The sequence below is a fragment of the Balaenoptera musculus genome, chromosome 2 (genome assembly GCF_009873245.2).
Source record: "Balaenoptera musculus isolate JJ_BM4_2016_0621 chromosome 2, mBalMus1.pri.v3, whole genome shotgun sequence".
Classification (NCBI taxonomy): Eukaryota; Metazoa; Chordata; class Mammalia; order Artiodactyla; family Balaenopteridae; genus Balaenoptera; species Balaenoptera musculus.
Window position 1 is genome coordinate 36,814,814 of NC_045786.1, and position 22,781 is coordinate 36,837,594.

Below are 22,781 nucleotides of genomic sequence, written 5' to 3' on the forward strand. Positions count from 1 at the left end.
CATCCACACCTACCTGCCCATCCATTCACTACTGTGAAACTGATTGAGGTATTTTCCCAGCCCCTCCTCTCTGGACTTCCAGCCCTACTCACAAAGAGCTTCCAACTGTAAAAGTCACATGTCCCTTCCTCCCTGGCCACTTGGCTGATTTGTCCAGTAATAAACACATAATCAGTTAATCTAATCCAATTCTTTGACCTAGTATTTGGGAATTGGAACCTAGAGACAGTCTACCCTAGTGTCTGGAAATAACTTGGAAGGGGTACAGCCATATTCTGCCACATGGACTGAGAAGCAGACAAAGCTGGTCGACAGTGAGATGGAAAATGAAGTTGATGTTCAGGATAGAATAAGAAAAAGGAGAGGGCTTCCCTGGTGGCGCAGTGGTTGAGAGTCTGCCTGCCAATGCAGGGGACACGGGTTCGAGCCCTGGTCTGGGAAGATCCCACATGCCATGGAGCAGCTGGGCCTGTGAGCCGCAATTGCTGAGCCTGCGCGTCTGGAGTCTGTGCTCCGCAACAAGAGAGGCCGCGATAGTGAGAGGCCCGCGCGCCGCGATGAAGAGTGGTCCCCGCTTGCCACAACTAGAGAAAGCCCTCGCACAGAAATGAAGACCTAACACAGCCATAAATAAATTAATTAATTAATTTAAAAAAAAAAAAAAAGAAAAAGGAGAGAGAGACTTCTCTGGTGGTCCAGTGGTTAAGAATCCACCTTCCAATGCAGGGGATGTGGGTTCGATCCCTGTTCAGGGAACTACGATCCCACATGCCGCGGGGCAACTGAGCCTGCACACCACAACTAGAGAGAAGCCTGCACGCCGCAACGAAGACCCAGTGCAGCCAAAATTAAAAAAAGAAGACAGAGAGAGTCCCAGTATCCTTCCAAATACTGGCTCCATTCTTTGCCTGGGCACGGCTACATTCCTACTTGTCAATTCCATAAGAAGCCCATCTAAGCCTTACCAAAAAATTCTGCTTCGTTTCTTAAACTGACTCCAATTAATTTGCAATGTTTACTAGAAATTAAAGACTCCTAACATATATTCCCTTAAATACATATATATTAGGTGTGTGCTGACTGCCAAGCAAGGGTTATGAAGATATAGGAGCTTGACAGACAGCTCTCTGCTCTCAGGGAACCGACTGTACTATAGAAAAGATAAAACAGGTCTCCACACAAGGGAGGGATGCACCTGTATCTGGGTACACATTCTCTGTCTTCCCTACTGTCTATGGATAAACTACCCCCATGCCTATCTAAAGACACCCTCACTGCATCCCATCTCCTCTTGCCTCATCAAGGACATCTCTCCAACAATCATTCCTCCTCTCCTGCATCATCAAGCTTTTCCTCTCTTATATTATTCCCATCAGCATACAAGCCTCTGTACTGTCTCCCTTCTTTTAAAAGAACTTTCTTTGACCCCACATCCCCCACTAGCTCCTGCCCCCATCTCTCTATTCTCTCCTTTATAGAGAAATTCTTTGAAAGAGTTGCCTGTATTCACTGTCTTCACTCCATCTCCTCCAATCAGGCTTTTGTACCCACCGCTGCACCAGAATTGCTCTTGGCAAGGTCACCCATGAGTCACACATCGCCAAATCCACTAGTGTTTCTTAAGCTTTGTCTACCCAATCTATCAGCATTGACCTTCCCTTCTTGAAACCTTTTCGTCACTTGCTCCTGGATGCCACTCCTTCTGAGTGCCTTTCCTACTCCACTGGCCACTTTTCCTAATCTTTTTCTTCCACCGCTCCCCCACCATCACCACCTAAGACTATAAGTGTTAGGCCAGGGCTCAGGCCTCAGAACCATTTTCCATTTTCTAGCCATAAAACCTAGGGGATCTAATCCTGTCCTGCAGCCTTTAAATAGCTATATCTTCCTGACTCCCAAATTTGTATCTCTAGCCCAGACCTCCCCTGAACTCCTGGTTTTTATTTCTGACTGCATACCTGACATCTCCGCTTGGAGGTCTAATAGGTATCAAACTTAACAAGTCCCAAACCAAGCTCCTTATTCCCCTCTCCAAGCCAAGTCCCTCATATATCAGTAAATGGCAAATTCATCCTTCTAATTTGGCTCAGGCCAAAAACCTGGAGGCAATCCCTTATTCTTTTCTTTTCCTCACGTCCACTCCATCAGACGATTCTATGGGCCCTTCCTCCAGACTGTATCCAGAATCTGATCACTTCTTGCCATTCCCTGCCGCCAACCTGGTCCATCACCATCATCTGACACCTCAGTTTCTGCAACAACCTCCTTGCTGATCTCACAACTTCCATCCTGGCCTCTCTTCAGCCCATTCTCAGCACAGCCAGAGTGAGCCTTTTAAAATGAAGTAAATAAAGTCAAGTGATAGCACTCCTCTGCTCAAAACACCCTAGTAGCTCCCAGGTCATTAAGGCCCTCATGACGTGGGCCGCGTTAGCACACCGGCCTCAGCTCCTCCTGCTCTCTGCCTTGCTTGCGGTACCCCTGCCACATGGCCCTGCTGGCTGGCCTCTAACAGCAGGTGAGAATCACATCTGGATTCCTCCCACCTCTGTTCACACATTACCTCCTTGGAGAGGCCTTCCCTACCACCCCGTGTGAAACAGCGACTCTGTCTCCTTGGAAATTCTTAGCCCTCTTACTATGTTTCTTTTTCTTCATAGAATGCATTGCTGCCTGACATATTATACCCCAATGAGGTTGTTGGTTTACATCCATCTTCTCCAACCCCCTGGGGAAAGAACAGCTCCATGACTTGTCCGTGTTTTTCGTGCTATGTCCCCAGTTCCTAGAATAGTGCCTGGTATGGGATCAACACTCGTTAAATATTTATAGGTGAATGAATGAAGCAATGCACTAACGGCTCAGGGTACAGAGTAGGGAACAAGCACCTCTGGCTGGGGAATCAGGAAAGGCTTTATGGCATGAGCGGCATTTGAAATGGCCAAGAGGGTGGGTAGAATTTCAGAAAACGTGGGTTCAGTGCCTGTACTTCCCCTTCATAGCGCTAATCACAATACTGTAACTGACTATCCCCTTGTCTGTCTCCCCTCCTAGATGTATGTCCCATGTGAGTCAGCATCATCTCTCCTTCACTTCTGTATCCCTACCACCTAAGATGGCACCTGGCGCAGAGTGGTTACTTAATAAAAATAAAAATCTGCTGGATGAGTGAGTAAATGAGGAAGGGAATAAGTGAGCAAACAAGAGGTGAGTGGGAAAGGCATGCCTGACAAAGGAACCACAACAGTAGAGTGTGGGGTGGAAAGCAGAGGGCACACTGGGGAACTGTGTACAGGAGTAGGGAGCAAGGGAGGTGAGGCTGCAGCTGGGTCAGCCAGGAACAAACTCTGGGCAGCCCTGACTGTAAAGCGAGCCCCATGTTTCCACAGTGAGCTAAAGCCCTTGGTTACATCACCGTGTGTGTCCTCACCATCCCATGGGGTGATCTCATCCCTACGAGGGCCCGGCTCAGAGCCTCCCTGCCCCATGATCTGCCCAGTCAGGCCTCAGCCTCCAGGGCATGAGTCCAGTCAGGCTGTAGCGAGAGGGCAGGGATGGGGCAAGAAGGGAACGCTGAACGGACCCCACAGCCACAAGGCTGGGGCTTCAGCCCCCATGCCACCTTTTGGTGCCTCTTCACTAGGTGGGGGCCAACCTGACAGCTTAGGGCTCCACGGCAGCAATGGATTCTGGAAACAACTTTATTTGGGGAGAAAACATTTCTGTGTCCCCTGGGTAATATGAACTGTATTCTGAAACCCACAAAAGCAAGGGAGGTCCTTCACTCCCAGCTGCACACACACGTGTGCCCGTATGTGTGCCCACAGGCTGGCATGCACGTGTGCACACACACACACACACACACACACACTTGGCCCTGACCAGGAGAGCCCACAGCAGTACTGAAGCCTGAGGCCTTCCCTCTTCCCCTTCCTACACTGACACCTCTGCTCCACACCAGCATGCCTGAGTCCAGAACTAAGCTCGGAGACTTACACCCTCTCCCATTTTGGAGAAGCTCAGATTCAGGAGAAGAATAATGATGAATGTAAATTTAGAGGTTTCAAAGAGCTTTCAAATATAAAATTTCATTTGGTCTTCATAACAAACCTGTGAAAACAATTGTGAACATTTACTGAAGACTTACTATATGCCAGATACTGACCTGTACATTTTTCATGTATTATCTCATCTAATCCTCTCATAAATCCTATGAGGAATGTACTGTTGTTAATCCTCAATTTAAGGAAAAGGAAATTAAAGCTCCTGCCCAAAGTCATCCAGCTGGTACACAGAAGAGCCAAAATTCAAATCCCTCTCTTCTATAAAACAGGTAAGGCAGGTGTTTGAATCCCTGTTTTACACAAAAGGAAGATGACTCAGAGAAATCAAGTAACTTACTCAGGGTCACACAGCTGGCACATGACAAAGCCCTTGGTGTCCTTTTCCTTATTCCACTGCTCTTTCCACTGGGGACTCTGGGACTAATATGTAAGTTTCTGCCCCCAGCAGTCATTATCTTAGACCTATTTCTCTAAAAAGAGTTTCTTCAAGAACTTGGTTCTGTCTAAAGGCTAAGTCCCTCTGTCCAGTTGGCCTGACACACACACACACACAGGCTAACATAGAATCTACAACAGAGTTGAGGAGAGTGGGGGAAAGGGGTCACCATGCTGGACAGAGATGGGCAGCCTCAAGGAGGACAGTTGCACTCTGGCCAGAGAGGCCCCTGGGGGAGACAGGAGCCAGAAGGTCCAGTCAAGGCCTGCTATCCCCCATATGCCCACTCTGAGAGGGGAGAACCCCAGGGTCATATACCACTTCTCCAAGTCCCGAAGGGCTTCCCTCAGAGCTCAGCCAGCAGGGGCACTGGCACAGACTCTTCTTCCTCACCTGGACTAGGTCCTGACCCACCACGAAAGCATCACCTACTCTTGGCAGGGCCCTGCTTAGACTGACTCATCACAACCTCATTCAAGGAGTGCTACCAGCAGGGGGGGAGGAAGTGAGGTGAGTGTGGTCACTCTATCTCCACGGGACGAGCCAGGATCACCACACCAGTCTCATACAAAGGCCAGTCTGAGCCATACACCCATCCACCATCCTCCATTCCAGATGGGGGCGGAGGGGAGACCCAGTTTCTAGCCCTGTTTCCTTTGTTCTCTGATCTTTCTGCATAATGCTTTCCCTTCCCGCTGGCCCCTCTCTTACAGTCTACCTTTCCTCCTTGTTAATTGGGAAAGGCTTATTTACAGTGTACTATGGTGATCACAGAGACTTCTTTCTTAATCTGCTACAAAAGACTCAGGTAACCTGAGATTTTTTATATATACGTGGGGATGAGGAGGGGGGAGGAGGGAACAGTGGACTAAGGTGTGGATGTTAGAGACAGCTAGAGCTCTAGAAATCTTACAGCCTTACTCAGCAGAGTCGTAGATCTCATCATGGCAGGTGCTCCTGAGCAGAAGACCACGGCCCTGGCTGGTCATCATGAGACATGGGTATTATGGCAATTGAGGGGATAAAAGTTTGTTCCTTTGAATTGGGCTTGAGACAGGGAAAAGCTTACTCCCATGATGACCTTGGGGGCATCCAGTAAAATAGCCCAAGACTCTGTAAGTCAGACTCATGTAGGCTTCAGCATGTTGCTCTCAGAGTCCATGGCTACAAAGGACAGAATGGAAGAAGGAAAGGAGGGAGGCCCCCACAGCAGTTGCTGTTGTCAAGGCACCGAAGCTGCAGCTGCAGTGAACAGGTAATGCGGAAAGTGGAAAAGACACTGATTTTGTTGTCCACACAGTCAGGGTCACTGTGGTCATACTGGCAAATACGTACTGAGCGCCTTCTTCGTGCCTGCTCCAGAGGCACGATGTGTCAGGTGTGTGCTCTATCCCCCAGATCTCACGGTCTCACTGGGGAGAGAGATGTATGGACCAAGAAGCTGTACTGTGAAAGACAGAGCAAGAGCTCTCTGTGGAAATGCTGGAGATGACCACCTGGAGGATAAGCTGTTTGAGCTGGGCCTTGAAAGATGACAAGGAACTTGCCAGGCTTCTAGGTAAAAAGGCAGCATGAGCATACCATCTATTTTCACTCTCTCACCCAAACCCACTAAGCTACACTAATGAGATTTTTTTATTTTAAAAAAATGTGTGGGTATGTATGTGTGTGTGTGTATACATATAGCCACTAAAAAAGGGGAGAATAAGGGCAAGGAGAGCAACAGGAACAACAACATTTGGAAAGCTGGAAAGCAGATGGACGAGTAGAAACTGACTTAGCAGACCCAAGACAGCTTAACCCAATGAGAAACTGAGAACTACCCTTTGAACACCAGAAAATCCTCAAAGGGCATGGGAACTGGCAACCAGATACCTCTGGAACTGGGGGTAAAGGGAAAGAAGGAAAGGTAAAAAGAGGTGTGGAAAACAGTCAGATCTCTGGATCCCCTCACCCACTCCATACCACTGTGTAACTAGCTGCTCCTTCCCCCCATGTCCAAAGATGCAGTTTAGCACCTGGAAAGGTAAAACTTTGCCCTGAGGGTAAGCCAGCTCGGTGGAGGGCATGAATATTCTATGGAAAAACGAATCTATAAAATAAATGTTTGGGCTTCCCTGGTGGCACAGTGGTTAAGAATCCACCTGCCAATGCAGGGGACACGGGTTCGAGCCCTCGTCCGGGAAGATCCCACATGCCACGGAGCAACTAAGCCCATGCGCCACAACTACTGAGCCTGCACTCTAGAGTCCACAAGCCACAAGTACTGAAGCCCACGCGCCTAGAGCCCGAGCTCCACAACGAAGAGTAGCCCCCGCTTGGCGCAACTAGAGAAAGCCGTGCGCAGCAACAAAGACCCAATGCAGCCAAAAATAAATAATAAATAAATTTATTTAAAAAATTTAAAAAAATAAATGCTTTATGCTGAGAGCCCACCCAATCTTCTCATCTGCATAGCTTCCAGAAAACTCAGGCAAGACACTAGAAGAATACTCACTAGGGAATCTGGCTAGTCCAAGAGAAAGGAACTAAAGAAATTCACTTTGTCAGTTCCCAACTCTAGTGGTGGCCAGATCACCCTAGAGTGAAGACCCAAGGTTTCAGGCCCCTCCTACTTGCTCAGAACTTCCAATCAGCTTTTTACTCTCCTACTCTTACTCATTATCTGACAACCAAAGATTCCTAGATATCTGAGGAAAGCCTATAAACAGGAGATTAAGGACCAAAACAATTAAAGAGAAAAAAAGCAAACTGGAAGAAACACAAACCATGCAGGAAACGTTCAGAAAACTATCATTACTAGTCTCAGAGAGTTAAAAGAAAATATTACATTCATGAAAAGAACAGGATGTTTTAGAAAAGGATTAAAAAAGAGCTCTTATAAATTAAAAACCCAATAGAAAAGTTGAAATATAACACTGAGGGAATCTCAGAAAGAACAAAAAGACAAATAGATGAAAGGGAAGAAAAGATAAGAAAATAAGAGAATGAGTCCAGGGGAGCAGATATGCACATAACAGGAGTTCCAGAAAGAAAGAACAGATAAAACAGGGGAAAGAAATCAACATCAAAATAATCTCAAATTTCTCAGAACTAAAGGCCATCAGTTTCCAGACTGAAAGCGTCCAAGCATGCCCCTGGATGAAGACACCCGTAACAAGATACATCATTATGAAATATCAAAACACTCTTAAAAGCTTCCAGGGAGAAAACTGGTCTCATGCACAGAATCAGGAATCAAACTGTCTTCCTGCTCTGAACAGAAACTTTGGAAGCAGGCAGTGTAGTAATGTTTTCAAAATTCTGAAGGAAAATTATTTTCAACTTAGAATTCTATACCTAGTCAAACTCTCCATCAAGAGTAAAGCAGGAAAAAAAGACATTTTCAGACACAAGTTGTCTAACATTTACTTACCATGTACTCCTCCTAGGAAGCTACCAAAACAAGGATGTAAATCAAGAAAGAGACAAATGTGGAATACAAATAAACAAGAAATCCATTACAGGAGGGGTAAAGGAAATCCACAGGATGATGATGAAGGGAGATCCTAGGATGATGACTGTGTACCAGACGCAGAGAACAACTAAGTCATACTGGAGCAGAATGACTCAAAGGAGACATAGGTTGAGATCTTGTCATCATAATGCCTCCTGCTATTGTACCATCTTTGGGACCTGATGAAGCCACTGGAGGATGTAGCTCAATAAAGCCAGAGAGTAAGCCAAGAAAAAGGAAGACATGAGATCCAGGAAACTGAATCAAACCCAGAAGAAAGGCAAAGGGAAGACCCAGTATAACAGCTGTGTATTAGGCCTAAAAGGCCACCAGTTCACATAGAAGAATAGGGATGTCTTTAAGGAAAGTAAATGACAGGGTACTGATGGCATTGATCTTGTGGAAAGTTATTTTAAAAGGCTATTAGAGGGACTTCCCTGGTGGCGCAGTGGTTAAGAATCCACCCGCCAATGCAGGGGGCACAGGTTTGAGCCCTGGTCTGGGAAGATCCCACATGCCACGGAGCAACTAAACCCGTGCGCCACAACTACTGAGCCTGCGCTCTAGAGCCCGCGAGCCACAGCTACTGAGCCCGTGTGCCACAACTACTGAAGCTCGCGTGCCTAGAGCCCATGCTCCACAACAAGAGAAGCCACTACAATGAGAAGCCCACACACCACAACCAAGAGTATCCCTGGCTTACCGCAACTAGAAAAAGCCCGTGTGCAGCAATGAAGACCCAATAAATAAATAAATAAATAAAGAAGATAAGTGAGGGGAAGCAGAGAAGCACAGTAACATAGCAGATGCAGGCATAAGCAAGCAGCATCAGATGTTGCAGAGAGCAAAAGCAGCTTCTCCTCTTCACCAGGTTTGTGGGCTTTGGCAAGTCACCTAACCGATTCTAGTTTCCTCCTTTATAAAATTTGACTAATAATAGCACTGACTTCACAGGGTTTTGTAAGAATTTGACAACAATGGAAACAGATAAACGTTGCAAAAGGTGTTATGCTGTACAAAGTTAAGGGATGCAGGCGCATCTCTGCGTCCCTCGGAAGAGTTCTCAGCTTTTAGCACAGAGGGTTCTGGGCAAGGTGAAAACTGCCCAGGGGAACCCAGTCCCAGAGAAGATGTTTAGCTGGCTGGGGCAGACAGGTCCCCCAGAATCAGGGCATGTCATAGCTGGAAACCACCAACGCCCTTGATTTACTGAAAAAAAATGGGCTCTTGGAGGGAATCTTGACCTGGTGGCTGCAGAGCTGGGAGAGGTAGGCACCCGTTGGTGAGTCCTGCAGGCCCTGAAGCAGGTGGGGTTAGTGCAATGGAGCCACTGCTGGGACGTCTGGGGGAGGGATACAATGCCCAGGGCCAGCTTCCCAGTACCCTCACCCCTTTATTCTCCCCTCCAAGGAGTATCTCTCTGCTTCCTAGTCTGCCAAACTGTTGCTTCAAATTCCACCACGGAGTTCAGTGAAATGCACACATCATAGTCTTCACTTCTAACACTTATATGGTACTTACTGTATGCCAGGTATTATTCCAAATGCTTTTCATGTATTCATACTATTATCATCCCCACTTTGCAGGTGAGGTGCTCGGCATCACATAATTGGAAAGGGGACAAGCCAGCATTCCAAGCCAGGCAGTCTGTCTCCAGGGTCTGCAGTCAGAATCACTATACATTATTGTCTCTCAGGCTTGAGACTCCCAAGTTTCAAACTACTCAACTGTAAAATGGGGATATTTGAGGAGTAGCCTTGAAAACCTCTTTCGACTGGAGAGCTTCTTTCCTTGGAATAAGATTCATCAGTCGTGTATGTATGCCTGAGGGTGAGGAACCTTTACAGAAGACAAGTTTTGAAGATGAGCAGGGTGTATATGTGGCTCCAGAATGGGAGGAGAAAGGGACCCCAGCCCACACAGGGAGATGAAACTGGAGAGAAAGCTAAGAAGACAAATGTCAACTGGCACAGTTTTGTGCACACAGCCAACCCCTCTCCATGCCTGTCCCCACAGCCCCCTTAGACCCTGACCTGTGCAGCAGCCCCGGCATGGATCATACAGATGGCCTCATTACCTGTGACGATGCAGGTGAATCTAACGTCGCTGTCCTCGGACACAGCCCGGGACTTGAGCGTGGTCTCAAATAGCGGCTGGGTCTCCTCTGTTAGCTGAGCAATGATGGAGCAGAAGGTGCTCCTAGGAAAGGCAAAGAACTATTCAGAGCAGCCTTTCTCCCACCTCCGCCGCGTTATGCCACACCCCGGTGTTGCCCAAGGCAGCTTAAATCTTACCATGTCCATCCGTCATCTCGTGGCCATGGCTCCAGCACCTGGGCAAGTCTTTCCTCAAGAGAGCCTAGGCCTCTTGGCCAGGTTGGGAGCAGGGAAGTTACCAAGGGGCTGAATGGGATCCTGACCCAGACCCATTACAGTAGGCAGCATCTGACCATGGACCAGACTCCTGAGCATGCCAGACCACCAGTCCTGGCATCCCCATTCCATCCTTATTGGGAAGTCTTGCTTCACACTCCACCTTTCATCTCCAGGGAAGCTCGTGCATGGGGGAGACACACACATGGATAGGCCCAGCCTCAGAGATGGAGACCCCAGCACAGCAGAGCCTCCATTCATGCCACAGAGGGAAAAGCGAGCCAACCCCATGTATACATAGGTCCTAGGAGCTCAGGGGCCTCTCCTAAAGCTTAGGCTCAGAAGAAAAGCCCCTGCGTTTGTGAGCATAGACCTATAGTAGACAAAGAATAAGCTGGCCAATGCCAGGGGTCTAGACACAATGGTGGCCTCTAGCTCCTAGGAGTACAAGAAAAGAAAGACTCAAATGAATTCTCACCCTAAAGAGGGCTATGGACTTCCAGTGGAAAGCCAGTCAGGGCTCCCTTGCTCCCCCCTTAGATCCACATGCTCAAGTGAATACATGGCTGGCAGCTCCAGGACCAACCAGCAAGACCGCCATATCACAAACAGATCCACCACTGCAAAAGCCAGGGCTTTTAGTTCCCTCGTGATAGTCCATCTTCCAGGACTCAGGGGCATTTGTGGGCTCACTGAGTCCAGCACAGACTCACCAGCACTGCTCAGCATTTACAGTCCTCTCCTGCCTGCACACACGAGCAAACCACCATGCCAGACCCTTTCATGGGCCAGCAGAGACACAATGCATCCCTAGGCGTGACGTGTAACCACATAGCCAGGTTGTGTGGTGCACAAGCCGTGCCCAGCCCTCCTCCCCCTCCCAACTCACACACCCTCTTGTGAGCAGCAGGGAGGACTGTAAGGGGTAACGTGAAGAGGAGCAGGAGGAACTGTGTTGGGGGGGAAGACAAATCATTCAGAGCTGCCTTTCCCTGAGCCTCAGAGGAGGGGGTGGTCGCCCGCGGGCAGTGTGTGTCTGCCTGTAATCTCTCCACCAGGAGCAGGTAAGAGTCTGTGGGAACACAAGCAAATAGGAGCTAAACCCTACTTTGTGGGGAGGGCTCTACATTCAATTTATCATTTCTGTGGTTATCATTCTGGACTTGAGTTTGAGGAGAAAGGTCACATCCCAGGAAGAGTATCTGGAATCAAGTAAGACTTCTGGACTGAGGGGGTCCAGCCATGGTTTCTATACAGGAATGCAGATGCCTGGGCCTTTGAGCAGTTGACAGGAGTCCTCCCCCACAAAGACTACCCAGAAAGGGGATCCCAACTTCTCACGTGCCTGAACGCTTGAGCTGAGACTGCAGTTAAGGCTGCCATAACACTCCCTGCCACACTCTCACCTGGAACCTAAGTAACTTATTAGTTACTTACTTACGGTTGTAAGAACTGTCTTCTTACAACTTACTGTTGTAAGAACTTACTGTCCTTTCCTTTCCTTTTTAATCCATTCAAAATAGAGGGTCCTTCAGGACCTAGACTATCAACTCCCTGACACTTGGGAATTACATCTGAAAACGTTTCTTGCTGCTCACATACTAGCAGCAATTTCTGACTTTGGGGAATACCAAATCCCAACCAACAGTTTCTAAAGGAAACTGCCATGCCAAAAGTAATCAGACTTCTATGATTTTGCAACTAATTCAAAACAACCTAATTATGTCCTCCCTACATAATTTGAATCCTACCCTACTCATGAACATGAGCCTGGATCTCATATTCAGCTTAGGCTCTTAGGGATGAAGCTGCTTGGGCAAATCTAAGAAAATAAGCTACTGGGTAAGTGAGAAAACAGGAAAATTATGCTTTAAGAAAATCTGCAGAGACAAGTGCTCACACTAGATATTCAACAACAGGTAGTTATGTTATTTCATTACTTTTTTTGAATAAGAAAGAATGCTTATCTTCTCAAACTTTCCAGACTAGGTCCTAACTATATTATTAACTATATTAACTGCTGAAAAGTATAGTTAGAAGAATGCCCTCTAGGAGAGTAGATCGGGGGTACATTTGGGGGGACAGGGAGAGTCACTGCATATACTATCATATTCTACTGAATGTCACCCACTTTCTGTTCTCATTTTCCAAACCACTCAGACATGGGATGGACTCTGAGTCTGCTGCTTCCTGTCCCTTGGAAAGCCAGGAAGTCCATGCATCTGAAAATGGTCTGGTCCCACCCTGACACCTCCAGGTCCTTCCAATTCTGTGACTTCATGAGGATATCACAGCCTAATCATGTGTCTCTATAGAACACCAGAATCATCACTGGTTTTCAACATGTTCAAAGGAACCTAACCCTGCCCTTAGGTTTAGTTATTTACCTTGCTTTAAATAGACTTCCAAGACCCTCTCTCTTTTAGCACTTACCACACTCTGCTTTGAATTAGTTGTGATACCCTCTCTTCTACCCCTTCAGACAGTGAGCCACCCAGAACAAAGTTCTCTCAGTATTCTTGCCTATCACAGGAAACATACATGGTAGACACTAATTATTAGCTATTCAGAAACCAGTTAGCTATGCAGAAATCTTTCTCTGTGTAAAGAAACTGCAGCCAACTCTCCCCAAATCTACCAGAGTCGGGGATGAGGCCCAAGTGGTTGGAAGTAGCCAGGAAACGTTCCCATTTTGATCATAATTGTCAGTTCAGCCAGGGGTGGAGAGCTGTCCCCAGCTAAGGAGGCAAGAGGACAGTCATTCAACAGGCAAACCCAGACCGTGGGCCTGCTCAGGCCCCGATCTGTCTCTGAAACAGATTCAGAGAACAAGTTAATGCAGGAATACACTAACATGGTATTCCCTGACCTTACAGGGTTCACAGCCTGCAGAGGTGGAGAGGAGCCAAAGGAAAGGGAAATTGGGAGAAAGAGATGACAGAAGGAGAACTTAAGGGACTGAGAAAAAAAAATTTTTTTTTAAGGAAGCAGCCATGGTTAGAAGATAAACAAAAAGGTTTCAAACCTAGATATGTGGTTACAAAAACCATGAAAGCCTAGGATGGGGGAGAAATGGGGCACATGACTGGTGGTTCTCTGTTCTGGTCCCATGGTGCCTCTCCCAGGGGCACAGAGATACAGTTGCAGGCATCTCAGGGACACTTGACTATTTCTGGGTCCCAGCACCCCTTTCAGATGGTCCATGCAGGCATCAACTCTAGCCCCTGTGAGACCCATGCTCACATGAGTGCCCTCTCACACCCTCCCCAACCACCCTCCACCTTCCCCTCACCCCATGCAGCCTGGTTAGTGCAAAAGCAGTCACCCAGAGGCCCCTCAATGCCCAGACCCAAGAAAAAAAGCAGTCAGAGAAATGTAATGCAATGGTGCGTTTACCTTCCAGAGCTGGGGTGAGACAACCGGTTGCTTGATAAGCTAAGCAAAAACAGCAAATGGAATCATTAGGCCAAAAAAGCAAGGAGAGGAGGAGGAGAAATCAACAACAGTCGGCAAAGTATTAATCGGCCACCATCTGGGGCCCAAGGGCTTTTCTATTAAAAGGGACCAGCTGTCTTAGTTGGCCTGCTCCAGTTAGCAAGTGGCCTTACCACCCGACACAAATGTATCTGAAACCAAGAGCTCGTTAAATGCAACAGAGTCCAGGGAAATGGTTAGGCAGGAAGGAGGCCCCCAGGGGCTGAGCTTTGAGAAAGGTGTGTCCCAGGTCCTTGAATCACTTATGGCTTCCTGGCACGGTTCCCCACTCTGCAGCACGCCAGCTTGGGGGCAGCTCCTGCTTCAACCCTCGGCCTTTTTGAGGAGAAGAGCCCCGGTTCCTGGAAATCCCTTCACAGGCTGGGAAGGAGACAGGTGGCTTGGAGAACACCCATTAATATGTTAAAGTACGGTTGACCACGCAAGGCAAACCAACTGGGAGAGTGAAGAACAGGAGAAGAACAAAGCAGTTAATTCAGGAGCTAGGAGGCACCCAGTTCGGTCAGACCAGCACAAGGCCCTTTACACTTAGAGGCCCTGATCATCCCTCCTGCCCCGGGGCAGCTGAAAGCGGACACCAGCTAGGGGCTGTGTAGGCCACTGGGGGGTGAGGACTCACACAGAGCTGCCCCTTAGTGGAGATCCAGCCCACTTGATATGAGTCAACTTTTGCCTCTGCCTCCACTTTTCCTAACACAAATATCTCCAGTGGAGTCTAGGGCCACGATCTCCCACTGCTCTCTGGGAGATCTCAGGGGCCACCCAACCACACTCACTGCCTTCAGTCTGTCCCCACCATGAGAATAGCTCTCCCTTCGTTATCAGCAGTCCAGTCTGCTCAGTGGAACTCTGTCTGCACCTCTAACCACTGACAGCCTGTATCTTTATAACCAAAAAAACCAAACTCATCCTCTACCCCAAAACATGGTTTCCACGCCAGTGCTCCTGGGTTTGTGGATACTACCAGCACTCTCCCGAAGCTGTAAATCTGCCATTTTGGACTCCTCCTTCTCCCTCCCAAGTCCAGTTAGTCAATAATTCTAGGCCCTTCTTTCTCCTTTTCTATTCCTGCTGCTGTGTTCTGATCTAGACCCTCGTGGCTCCATATTGGATGAGCACACAATCCCCTTCTCCTTCACCCCTCATCACACCACCTCTCTGAAAAAAAAAAAAAAAAAAACCTACAATCCCCCCACTGTGTATTTTATTGAGTCTCAACTCCTTGACTGGGCACTTAAGGCCCTCCCTCACCTACTCACACCCCATCACACAGTTCTCTACTTCCCAATACTCAGGTTCCACTGTAACCAGACCTGTCGCCTAACTGGCATGGACAGGTCCATTCCTGGTCTCTGAGACTTCACTTCTGTCCTCTCTGCTTGGAAAGCCCTCCCTCTTTCCTTCTGCTCATCTAAATGCTGCCTACCCAGCCTTCAAACCTAGCTCTTGTAGCTTCTGTAGCTCTTGGCACAGTGCCAGGCATACAGTGGGTCTTCAACCTCTGTTTTATGGAAGAAAGAGCGAGAAAGAGGGAAGGGGAGGGAGGGAGAGAAGGGAAGTATATCTTTCAGCCTGGAAGGGTCCTGCCCCCCAGAGGGAGCTGCTGCTCCAGAATGCAGCTGCCTTTGCTCACAGCTTTAAAAATCCTCTGGAGGCCAAGAGGGCACACCTCCCATGGTTTCAAGGCACTGGCCAACTCCATCCTTTCCTGACCATGAACTTCCTTTGCCTTTCTCCTCAGAATGGAGAGATTTCTCCTTTGTTGGGTCTGGATTTCTTCCCTAGGAAGGAGAGGGAGAGAATCAGCTCTCTAATTCAGACAGAAAATGATAGGTTCCACCTGCAAGTGGGCAAGGATCTGAACTGTGATAGTGCCCCCTCCTTGGCTCTCTCTAGGGCTGGTTGTGATGCTCTGCTCCCTGGCCCCATCATCCTGCTTTCTCTAGGCCTCACCCTTACATAATTAGCCATGTCAGGAGGAGTCCTGGGCCGTGGAGGCACCTTGTCTTCAGAAGGTGCCTGTGTGCTGCTGACTGAGCCAGAGGTAGGTTCAGGGCTCTCACCCAGGAAGGGAACTCCCCATTTACTGACTGTGAGTGGGTCAGAATTAGAGGCATCAAATGTTGGGGTAGAAAGGCCTAAAAGAGTTCTTAATGATACCTTCATTATATAGAATGGAAATTCAGGGCCCAGGAAGGAAAGGTCTCTTCATAAAGGAGAAAAGTAGGCCTGGGGGGAGAGGGGGTGGCAGCGCGGGGCACCAGGACTGGCCCTGGAAGCTGGGGCCTCCCATTCTTCCTGGCTTTCATATATTCTGGGACATAAAAGGCCCTCAGAAAGTCCTGGCCTGATGCCTCAGTTTCCCTGAAAGCCCTAGACAACCTGCCTGACCCAAGCAGAATAGAAGAGGTGTCACAAAGCTGCTCCTCCGAGCCCACCTGGACCAGAGCGTCCAAGAAATGAGGGGTCAGAGACTTCTGGAACTTCTAAGTGTCCCTTGGAAGCAAGTTAGTTATAACTGCATCCACCCGACTGTGGTTCCTTAACCTACGCTAGCTTACCCAGGCCCCACCTTCCTATAGGGGTGAGGTCCTAGAGGCTGGTTGCCCTAGGAGGGAGGGCCTACAGTTTGGGGGGATTACTTGCATGTTGGACCTCTGACCCCAGGGGTACTGGAAATATCCTTGAGCTGACTATGGACTGGAAATCCCTCCAGGGTTGGAGGAAGGAAAGGTATGCACAGGAAGACAGGTTCTAGACCTGGGCCAAGGCTTCTGGTGGCCTGGCTCCCAGGGGCAGCCCACCCTCCCAAGGTCCCATGAGAATGATGACTCACAAGCTCCGTGATAGGTGTGTATCAAGGTAGACCTGAAAACACTGAAGCCAAGCGTGAGTGGGACAGAACCTGCCTCTCGATCAGAATTCTTGGATAGTCAGGGCTCATCTAGGCTGGAGCCAGGGTTAGCTGGCAAAGTCCTCAAGGGACCCTCTTTCTCCTCCATCTCTTGGGCCCTCTTCCCACCCCCACAGGCAGTCAGGTTGCTCTGAGAGACAGAAGACTATATGGTTGCCTGCTCTAACACAGGAATCAGGCCTTGATAGACAGCTGTGAACTGCCTCCGCCCCAAGTACCCAACACAGCCCCATTCACTTTCACAGTCTCCCCTCTTTGGCCAGAGGTTTTTCCAGAGGTAAGAGAAACCTAGTCTTCTTTGTCCCTCAGGACTGGGGGCGGGGCGGGAGTCTGTGGCCAGCTGGCAGAGGCAAAACCACAGCCCACAGTCCTGGGCTAGAAAACCCTCTCTCCCACTGCCCCAGCCCTGCCCCTCCAAACACTTTATGAAAAGAGTCTCCATTTAAGAACATTCTCACTTAGGTCCAAAGGGACTTAAGCCAGACATTTCAAACCCACTTGCAGTTCTCAGGCTGACACACTGCTTTGCGCTCATCACACGTGCAATTGTATCTACCATACAACTTTTCAGGTGGCAGCTGGAGAGTGGACATGTGTCCACTCTCCAGCCTTTTTCCTAACAGCCCAGATCCCCTGCCCTCCCAATTCTGCCTGGTTTTCAAGCCACCCCAATGCTGTCTCTGAGAAGGGCCCTGCTTCCCGCTTCTCCTTGTTCCACTGGTATTGACAAAGGCCAGACACAGGAGGCAAAGCCCAGACAAATCACTGTGACAAGTATGAGACAAGCGTGAGGCTCCTGGAAGGCAGTCAGCTTCACCATGGACTGGAGTAAATATACAAATGTCATTCCAGTTTTTCCATAGAGCCAGTGGCTAGGAGGAAGGGGCATTCTTTCCTGGCAGCCAGGGACCTTGTCGAGTCTGACTCAGTCACTAACACCAGCCCTCAGCCCTGCCCCAGACATGTGACACCATTTGACGAGTTTTATGCAGAAACCGGTTCCAGTTACATTTGAACTTTTCCAACTCCAAGGTCAACAGAACTCAGCCAATCCACGAGGAAGTGCCTGGGACTTTTCCTGAATGTCCTTGATGTCTGTTTTTGTGCTGTTTTAAGAACGGAGGACAAGAAGTCTCCAGACAGCTTCTCAGAGGACTGGCTGTTTTCTGTGTAACCTACGGTAAGACAAGTTCTGGGGCTGGGACACAACCACTAACCCAATAGCCAACCATCACAATTCCCTTTGGAATAGACTCCAGAGTTGGAGGGAAACTAAGCTGCCCAGAGGGGACAGGAAGTGTCCGTCTCCACGTTAATGCACGTGTCCCTGTGTGTCTGTGTGCCTTTGAGTGCCAAAATGCCCCTCTATTGTCTGCAAGTCTTTACACGGGTGGGTAGCCTAGCTCCTAAAACAAAGCATCCACACCTCTTTAATTCTTGGAAGGGGAGTAAATGGCTCATCATTTCGGCCCCTTCCCTTGGCATCCCATTCCCCCAGACTGGGCAGGGCAATTGGCTTCCTCAGAGCCACAAGCTCTGAATCTTCAGGCAGGGCCGACCAGCACCTCGAGCCACCCCTTCACCTCACCAGCCCCCACCAAGATCCCGGGGAAGACCAAAGTCCTGGGCCCAGAGGAAGACCCTTCTTTGCAGAGTTTATTTTTTCCACTGAATCCGGAGCTAAGCAGCCCCCTTCAGGGCAGTGCCCCTAGCGCCCCCCACCTCCCCCTCTCCCCTGCCCACCCCCGAGAATGTTCTCCCCCTCCCTTCCAGCCGGCAGGAATGTCAGCCTCTCTGGCTTTCCTTATCTCGAGCTGTGGAATCCGAGGCCCGGGAGTAGCTGAGCGAGGGGCGAGGGTGAGGTAGGGGAGATGAGGAGAGCCTTCAGGCCCCTGTGAATCACCCCAAAGTAGGGCCTTCCTCGTCCCCAGAGCCTCGCATTGTCGGAGGCTAGAGGCCTACGGGCCATGAGAGGTCAGGGGAGCCGTGAGGGGCCGTGAGGGCCGGTCCGGCCTGACCATGTCCCCAGGCCTCGGGCCGGCGCGCCAGGGGCCCATCCGAAGGCCTCCGTCCTCCCGACGCGCCGCCCCGGCCCAGCCAGGCCCCCAGGGCGCGACTCACCTGGTCTCAGGCCGCACGCTGAGCAGGTAGCTGCGGCTGGCGGGGCTGGGGATCCACATGGGCCCGTCGTCCTCGCCGTCGCCCCCCGCCCCGGACCGTCCGCCCGAGCCCCAGCCGCGGCCGGGGGCCCTCCGCGACCCCATGCTGCTGCCGGCCCGCGCCCGCAGCCGGCCCCTGCCCTTTCTCCAGGCCCCCGCCCGCCAGGCCCGCGCCGCCGGCCGCAGCTCCCGCCCGCGGCAGACGCGCGCCCCTATTTATAGCCGCGGGCCCGGCCGTCGTCACCTGCTGCTGTCCCTCCCCCGGCCCGGCCAGCGCGGCCTCCGAGGCGCCGGGGGGCGCCGGGCCGCGGGGGCCTCGCCAGCCCCGCCAGGCCCTGCCTGAGGGTCCGCCGATTCCTTCCCTCAGCCCACCGCCCGACGTGTGTGGAGCGCCCCCTCCGCGCCCGCAGCCGCCCTGGCGTCGGGGCCAGCCGCCCGAGGAGGCCTCCCGGAGCTAGAGGGGAAAGGGGGGTGCGGTTCTTGAAAGGAGACCAAGCATATGCCCCTCACCAGGTCCCTAGGACCCAGGCGTCCTGCCAACCTTCCTTCCCTGCTCGCGCCCCGTTTCGCAGGTGTGGAAGCTCGGGCCCTTCGGCCTTTGCCAAGGGGAAGGTGCAGAAGTACCCAAGGAGCTGCGTGGGGTGTGCGACCCAAAGCCCTGGAAGGCCAAAGAAGCCGGGGGCGAGGGGGCGGAAAAGCTGCTCGGAACCTGCGGGCCTGGATCCAGTGGGAGACCAGGGAGCCAGGGACCCGCCCCTCTTGCTGGCAGCAGCCCTGACTGACCCTGGCCTTGCCAGTGGCTGTTGATCCAGCACTTAGACAAACCCAAACCCACATACCTGCATAAGTGACCTCAGTTCCCGAGGAGGCCAGTACTCCTCAGAATGTTCCTCTCCATTATCTAGTAGATTAAGGGTTCAGTAAACACCTCTAGAATAATTGAACCCCCTTCTCCACCCTGTTCAGTCTCGATTTCCCAGCACCCGAGGGGGAAATGGGCTGAGTCCTAATGCCCAGAAAAACAGTCATTCAACAATTTCTGAGAGCAAAATTCTAAGCACTGTGTAAACCTGGTTGTAAATATTGGGAATGACCACAGTCTGTTTACCCATTCTTTCGTCTCCTACATCCTTGAGAGCATCCAGAAAGTACCTGGAGCTGGATGGTTATAATTATTAGAAAGTTGGAGGGCTTCCCTGGTGGTGCAGTGGTTAAGAATCCGCCTGCCAATGCAGGGGACACAGGTTCGAGCCCTGGTCCGGGAAGATCCCACGTGCCGCAGAGCAACTAAGCCCCTGCGCCACAACTACTGAGCCTGCGCCCTAGAGCCTATGAGCCACAAATACTGATCCCGAGTGCCACAACTACTGAAGCCCACACACCTAGAGCCCGTGCTCCACAAGAGAAGCCACCGCAATGAGAAGCCTGCGTACTACAACAAAGAGTAGCCCCTGCTCGCCGCAGCTAGAGAAAGCCCACCCACAGCAACAAAGATCCAACGCAGCCAGAAAGAAAGAAAGAAAGAAAGTTGGAGCAAAGGAGTACAACCTCTCTGTTCTAGAAGCTACACTCACATCCCCACTCCTTTTGGAAATGGCTCTTCCTTCACTTTCACTGTGTGGTTCCAATGGCAACTGCCTTGATCCTACATGTTCCCTTCCCCCCACTCCCCGCACCCTCCCTTCTGACTCAAGCCAATCTATTCATGGTACCCATCTCCCTGACCACAGAAGCAAGCATCAGACCCAAGCTGTGTCAATCAAGATTCTTCACCAAAATGTTTTCACCTGGAATTGGGAAAGAAAACCTGTCCCTCTGTGGTGGAAAGCTGTGAGCTGCAAGGTCCCAGCTTTTAGCAGCCATGTTTCTTGCTGTGTGGAGGAGGCCAGTCTGCAGTGAGGAAGAAGGAAGCTGACACAGAGAGAAGCAAAGGCAAGGGGTACAGTGTCCTGATGGCTTTCAGGTGCCTTGTTGCAAGTGTTCCTGTGATCCACCTTTGTCCATGGCCTTCCTGCAGTTTGGCAGTTCAACCATTTCCTGGAATCCATACCCAAAAGGTTCTCCCTTTGCTCAAGCTGATTCAAGTTAGGCTTCTATTAGTGGAATCTAAGAGTCCTAACCAATACTAAAGCCTTGTCTTCTAATGAGCCCGAATTTGCCACATTTGACCACATGCCCCCATTCATCCTTGTTCTTGGCTCTCTGGAGGTGGGCGTATTAAAATCTCTTCAGGGCTTCCCTGGTGGTGCAGTGGTTGAGAATCCGCCTGCCAATGCAGGGGACACGGGTTCGCGCCCTGGTCTGGTAAGATCCCACATGCCGCAGAGCAACTACGCCCGTGAGCCACAATTACTGAGCCTGCGCGTCTGGAGCCTGTGCTCCGCAACGAGAGGCCGCGATAGTGAGAGGCCCACGCACCGCGATGAAGAGTGGCCCCCACTTGCCACAACTAGAGAATGCCCTCACACAGAAACGAAGACCCAGCACAGCCATAAATAAATAAATAAATAAATAAATAAATAAATAAATAAATAAATAAATAAATAAATAAATAAAAAAGAAAGTGTCAGAATTTCCCTCCTTTAAAAAAAAAAAAAAATCTCTTCAGTTGTCTACAGGACAGTCCTGCACATATCTGAAAGCCTGCTTGGAGTTTTGGTTCATTTTTTAAAGTGATTACCCATGTATCAGGCTACAGCACATGTGCTAGAGGCAAGGGTCACAGGATCTGTGCCTTCAAGAATCTTATGGTCTCATAGGGGAGACAGGAATATAAGCAAAATACAATGCAAGGTGAAATGTACAATTATAAAGCCATGCATAGGGGAGCATAAAGTATAGAAGAAAGAGTGGTTAGTTGTGTCTGGGGATTTGGTTAGGACAGTTTACAAGGAAGAAACTAAAGCTGAAGAAGGGTTTTGATAATTGCGTAGGCGCTCACAAATAGACTCTTGTGGGTGGGGGCAGGTGGACAGAATATTCCAGATGAGGGAATAGTATGCACAAAGATATGGAGGTGTGAAGCAGCTTGGCATTCATGTCACTCAAGTGTAAAGGATTTGAGCAAACAGAGAGAGAAGTGAATTAGGCAGAGGCCAGATCCTGAAGGCCTTGCCTAGTACAATGAAGAACCTAGAATTCCCTTTTAGGCCATTTCTCATGACAGTGGATATGGTGCTGCTAGTTACCCCAGTGACTCTCCAATTTATCAATTTCCTTTTGAAAATGTTACACACATACCCCCACCGAGGTCAAACCAGAGTAGCCCACGATTGAATTAGCACCTCTCTGGGTCTGGGCTCCACACAATTAGCAACAACTTTTCTTTTTCTCCTTTGGCTGCCTTGGGTCTTCATTGCTGTGTGCGGGCTTTCTCTAGTTGTGGCGAGCAGGGGCTACTCTTCGTTGTGGTGCGCCGCCTTCTCATTACGGTGGCTTCTCTTGTTGTGGAGCACAGGCTCTAGGTGCGCAGGCTTCAGTAGTTGTGGCACGTGGGCTCAGTAGTTGCAGCTTGCAGGCTCAGTAGTTGCAGCTCACGGGCTCTAGGGCGCAGGCTCAGTAGTTGTGGTGCACGGGCTTAGTTGCTCCGCAGCATGTGGGATCTTCCCGGACCAGGGATCTATCCCGTGTCCCCTGCATTGGCAGGCGGATTCTAATCCACTGCACCACCAGGGAAGTCCCAGCAACAACTTTTCTGGCAGCCAAATTATTTCACTGATCCTGAGCCTGTAAATTTTCAACATGAACCACTGTTCCTCTAAGTCTTTCCCACTCCTGCTTGTAAAGTCTTTTTTTATCCTAAGTGCAAACTTTCACCTTTTTGTTTTTTAAAGTTAAATCTCATG

General features: G+C 49.9%; 1 protein-coding gene across 2 annotated transcripts in view; it reads right to left on the minus strand.

Annotated features, from left to right (window-relative positions):
- Positions 1 to 19,080, minus strand: part of ALPK3 (alpha kinase 3) — a 51,304-nt gene extending 32,224 nt beyond the window's left edge. The window contains exons 1-3 of one of the 2 annotated variants that reach the window (XM_036842766.1): positions 18,899 to 19,080; positions 13,765 to 13,803; positions 10,074 to 10,195 (exon numbers count right to left, since the gene is read on the minus strand). In XM_036842766.1, coding sequence (XP_036698661.1) covers positions 10,074 to 10,195; positions 13,765 to 13,803; positions 18,899 to 19,041 — 304 coding nt within the window. In that variant the 5' untranslated portion in view covers positions 19,042 to 19,080. The remainder of the gene's footprint in view (positions 1 to 10,073; positions 10,196 to 13,764; positions 13,804 to 18,898) is intronic. The other variant, XM_036842765.1, reaches the window with a different exon arrangement.
- Between the last annotated feature and the right edge of the window lie 3,701 nt (positions 19,081 to 22,781).